The following is a 5,550-nucleotide window of genomic DNA, read 5'->3' on the forward strand; positions in this document are numbered from 1 at the left end:
CAAAAGCCTAACCGCAAAGGCAGCGGTGTTTGGCGGGAAATGCAAATGCATACCCTTTCTACGGAACAAGTCGCCACATGTTCCAACCCCCAACCTGAACGGCCAGGAGACTGTTCGTCAGACCTCTAACCATTGACCAACCTGGTGTGAGAGACTCTGTGAGTGTCGCGGGACACTCTCCAGTATAGCTCAATGGATCGCTGAGGTGCGCAAACCGTCACACCACGGTAAGGTGCAGTCTCTTCGTGACGGCGGGTAAAATGTTACGCTTGTGGTTGGTCTGGTCGTATATACAAAACATCTGCGGAGTGAGATAAATGTGTTAGATGTTCACTCGGAGGTGAAGGTTGTGAAAATAACTAACTTGCTATGCAGTCTCTTCGTGACGGCGGGTAAAATGTTACGCTTGTGGTAAAGTTGGTCGTATATACAAAACATCTGCGGAGTGAGATAAATGTGTTAGATGTTCACTCGGAGGTGAAGGTTGTGAAAATAACTGACGGAACTTGCTATGTACTTTACATCTCACTGGTCGTTTTTGTTAAATCATACGGCACTAATTCAAATGTTGCGTTGGTTTAGGGCAGCATTGTTCGGAAAGTGAATCGAATGTCAATTCAAACCGAATTTCTTCTGTAACAATTCAGTATGAGGAATAGCGTATCAATGGCTTCAGAAACTGAGATAGTATGTTTATACTGTTCAACATGTTTTCAGTTCGCTTCTTTCCCAAGCAATTATTTCGCAATGAGGCTCGCGTCCAATAAAGTTTGGTCGTACAGTTGTAAAACATCGGTCTTCAATACTGATGTTTCTATAGACGAAGAAAACCACACATGGCCCTTGCGAATATTATTGACAGTTTAGACCGGGTTTGTAATGCAATTAGGTTCACGCCAATCGGAAAGCAGCAGCGTTGTGTAGCAAGTTAGCAATAACGTACCGAAATCAAGTCTTCCGTTCGGATTTGAGGACTCAGTGAATAACCAAGGTTGACGAGTTGCGCGACCACAGCCTCAGTGGCAACGTTTCCCGGGGCATTTGGTCCGGCGTATGGACAACCACCCAGACCAGCAATTGACGAGTCTACAATATTGACTTTATAGTCGTCCAAAGCCACTCTGATGTTTTTTAATGCATTTCCACCAGTATCATGACAGTGAACTGCAACAGCTTCACGTGGACAAGCCCCGGGACAATCTAAGACGACAGATAGCAAGGCGGCCATACTAGACAGGATATTCGAAGAAGACAAAAAAAGTTCACTTTGATTACGAAAATTGACGAGTAACATAGAGTAGCCTACCACACACGAATTTAGCATTGAGCAAATTTGGATGAAAATTATTCATACTTAGCGGAATCAGCGAAGATTGTGTCCAAAGTACCTTTCTGGGGTGCCCACGCCAATAGTATCGCCAAGAGAGATTTCGTAACAACCACGACTCCACAACATTTCGGCTACACGAGCCACTGCATCCGGAGCCACGGCTCCTTCATAAGGACAACCAATCACACAGGACACGTAACCGCGAACTGGAATGTCATGCTCCTTTGCCAGCTGCAACACCTAAAGCGGCAAGACGCACACAGCTATAAATAGGCGTACACATAAAACGGTGCATACAAGTCCAACGGTCAGTTTTTCTACGGTTATTCGGAAAACGAAGTCCAAAGTGTAGCAGGATTAGGGCCTAAAATAAATGACAGCCACTGGCAATTACTCGACATTCTATTGAGATCATTATTAGGCGGCGGTTCTGACCGACGGTGTAGCAATGATGTAGCATAGTGTGTAACATCGAGTGAGATAAACCCTCACGATAATAAATAACAAGGTGAGATTCAGCCTGGTTCGCCAACCGTTAAAAGCGGTATAATAAATGTTCTGCGCGGAATTAAGATAACTAGCCGTCAAAATAGGCAAACTAATCACCAATGGCCCTGAGGTGGTGTAGATTAACTGGATGCTAACGAAGCCCAACGATTATTCGGCTTCATCAAATGAGAGTACAGGAATCGGCCATGCAAACAGTTGGCTGTAGAAGGGTGATTGTAGGCTGCGTGGTTCTCAGATCAACACTGTATAACTGCTGGATAATAGGTCACGTGTTTGAACCCTGGAGACCCGTCTGATAAGACCTAACAATGGCAGCCAACCTCGTGCGACCGCGGTCACCAGCATATTTTTTTTATCCGACTGAATATTGGCAGCATAGCGTATTCGATCTAAGATGTAGAGCACATATCTGGAATTCCAGTAACGTTCAACATACATTTTATTTGGCTCGGGTTGACACCACGAGCTCACTGTCTTACCGCACAGTCGTATCGTTCAGCTGTAATATACTGTGGCTGTCACGCTACCGTACAGTGCATCCAGCTTGACCTAATGCACCGGCTTAAAAGCAACGGAATGAGGAGCGGGCCGAATTGGTTCAAAAATACATAAGTAATACGCTTCGCATAATGAATTCGAATTGCATATAGAAGTCATATCAGAGCACGATAAGGAAAAGAGGAAAAATGAATGAAAAATGAAATTGCGGGAAATGAGAAAATTTTCTCCTAACTGAAAACAGCTTCCGAAGTCACTTTATCTACAGACAACACTCTAATTCACACCGGCTACATACCTGACATCTTTGGTTGTCAACGCTCAGTCGACTCTCAATCTAGAAGTGAAGATGCGCCCAACAAGTCAAAACTGGTGCAGAATATGTCATCTTTTTCGAAGTTACCTCGTCTTTCATCATCTGATGGAAACGTAAGTAGTGACCTGTAAAGTATTCAACACATGTGCGGGAAGCATCCATGCCACCTCAATCGCCGAGTCGGACTCACATCCATGGCTACTTTGGCACAATATTTGTCGACGGACCGCCCCGTTCCTCACGCGGTACTCCCACCAGGTGAGAAAAATGCCGCAACAGTTGCCCCAAGAGCTTGTGTAGAAAGACCATCGTGAGCTCACAAACAAAATAAGAACAGTTGACTTGGCTAGTCAGTAGCACTAATATCGGCCGACATGAATGAACAGCCTGCTCTCATTGACACAATCGAAAGATGGCCCGTCTCCGAGCTAAGTGCGGCGCAAACAATAGACTTTAAGTGCATGAGCTGCTAATTCGTAGTTGAGTACTGTAATCGGTTTACTTGCTCAGGCCATCAAAGTTAACTTTTTTAATGAACTGATAACAAGCATACAATAGACGGAGTCCAACGTCTCGTGTTAAATTATAATTGTACGGAGTGCTTTAACGTGTAAAAGAATTACCCTGAGTGACGCGCGAAATCACAATCCAAGAATTAAGAAGGCATATGAATTATTAATAAACTGAGGTAGTACACATCACAAAATATGTATACAAAACAGGTAAAAACTACTTCTATATAAATTGTTTCACGGATTGCTGCAAGTTCAAACAAAGCCAGAAACGTCATAAAAACCCATGTAGAAACAGCAAATCAATATGAGATAACGACGGACGTGTTATAACGCAAGCGGTCGAAAAGTGAATGTAAACAGCCTGCGAAAATTGGTTCAATAAGCCAGGAGTCAAAATTCATCAGAGATTCAGGGTGCTTATCGAAACAGTAAGAGAGACGCAAAAATGGTGGCTACAGGTAAGGGGGGTTTGAATGGTGGAAAGAAGGTCAACATAATTAAAAAACTAAGGAGGCAATGAACTAAACACGGTGAAGACAAAAGGTTGAAAGTTGGGAGTTGCTGGTTCCAAATGTGAATTGCTTGCGGTGAGATACAGTTAACTGAAGTTCCGTGAAGTAACATTCGTGATAACAGCGCTGGTTAAGCTATGGCACCCCTTCGGTATGTGCGGTCATCCACGTGTTATAACGCAAGCGGTCGAAAAGTGAATGTAAACAGCCTGCGAAAATTGGTTCAATAAGCCAGGAGTCAAAATTCATCAGAGATTCAGGGTGCTTATCGAAACAGTAAGAGAGACGCAAAAATGGTGGCTACAGGTAAGGGGGGTTTGAATGGTGGAAAGAAGGTCAACATAATTAAAAAACTAAGGAGGCAATGAACTAAACACGGTGAAGACAAAAGGTTGAAAGTTGGGAGTTGCTGGTTCCAAATGTGAATTGCTTGCGGTGAGATACAGTTAACTGAAGTTCCGTGAAGTAACATTCGTGATAAGCTATGGCACCCCTTCGGTATGTAGCGGTCATCCCGAAGGAGCCACTAGGACGGAGATACTGCCAAGTTATCCAAACCTAGGACTGGGTTGGAACCACACACCGTACGGTTACTAGTACCTGCCATTAACTACTGAGCCATTTCGGCGCGTAGTCAACCGAAATTCGAATTCAAGATAGTTGCAACTTCGGATCGCTCTGTATCGTGCACCTTGCTGCGTTAATCATACAAGAGGTTTCAACCTAGATGCCGAAAAAGCACTTGGCTTAGTTCCTTTTGTTCCCAATCAACTATGCTGTACAACGTACTCGTGGTGACTGGCGACGGTAAATTATTAAGGCTTTAACTCAGGATATATCTGCATTGCGGTACCCATGTTGACCAGTGGAAGGGTGATAAAACAGGAACTAAGTAGTCAGTTTGCTGATACTTCCTGTCCTATTATAGCGACTTTAAAAAACTCAAGACACGATGGGATAAAACACTGCAAAGTAAAAATTGTCACGTTTTAATGAGTTTTCTTTTGTAAAATTGTGCTTGCCAATTTTCATCATATTCGCTATCAAAGAGGCGCATCACTGGGTCTCAAGGAACGAGTATATCAGTGCGGGTGTATTATTGTATGGCTGCCAGACTTGGCCACTTCGGGCGAAGGATGTGATAAATCTTTAAGTCTTTGACCATCAATGTCTGATATCTATGGCCGGAGTCGGCTGGGATTCGGAATGACGTGATCAGGAGACGGGTTTTGGTGAAGCAGGCATCTAAGATGGCTGGTCCATGTCTTACGAATCACAGGTTACCGTCTGCCGAAACGAGCAGTTTTTCTGTGCCTAACTGAAAGTGACATGGCAGAAGGGAACGAAGGATGTTGAGAAACGTTTGGGCGCTTTTGGCGATGTTCATCCTCCAGGATTAGGTCCACGTGCCCCCCCCCTGTGCTTGATGTGCTTGACTGGAGACAGTGGACGATATGGTGGCTAACCGATGCCCGTGGCGCTCACGCTGTTAGTTTCTATACAGATTGTCTGGGTGAGTATAGGAGATTCGGACGCCTCGGATGCTTTTCGTAGACTTAGCCTCCTTGTACCATTTTTATTTTCATTCCATTATGAGGCCTCATTTAAATAAACTGAAATGACCGTACGGTAGTGAAGCATTAGTATTCACATTTGGTGTTGCTGTCGGTGATTATGATGATCTAGCGTTTACACCTATCTTTCCCAGTTGGGAAATCTCAAGGGCTTGGCGGACAGTGGATGCTTTCAGATTTGGGAAAACAAAATTTTCAGGTTGATTATGGATCAGGTTTATCTGATATATATATATATATATATATATATATATATATATATAGCATTTTTTTGTGCGATTTTTGTTGAAAATGC

General features: G+C 43.7%; 1 protein-coding gene across 1 annotated transcript in view; it reads right to left on the minus strand.

The window, feature by feature from the left end:
* The window catches only part of T265_15085 (hypothetical protein), a gene marked incomplete at both ends in the record, with an annotated part of 9,831 nt that overhangs the window by 1,407 nt on the left and 2,874 nt on the right, over positions 1-5,550 (minus strand). The window contains 2 exons of the mRNA XM_009176518.1: positions 944-1,229; positions 1,389-1,570. Coding sequence (XP_009174782.1) covers positions 944-1,229; positions 1,389-1,570 — 468 coding nt within the window. The remainder of the gene's footprint in view (positions 1-943; positions 1,230-1,388; positions 1,571-5,550) is intronic.

This window comes from Opisthorchis viverrini (genome assembly GCF_000715545.1).
Source record: "Opisthorchis viverrini unplaced genomic scaffold opera_v5_342, whole genome shotgun sequence".
Taxonomy (NCBI): domain Eukaryota; kingdom Metazoa; phylum Platyhelminthes; class Trematoda; order Opisthorchiida; family Opisthorchiidae; genus Opisthorchis; species Opisthorchis viverrini.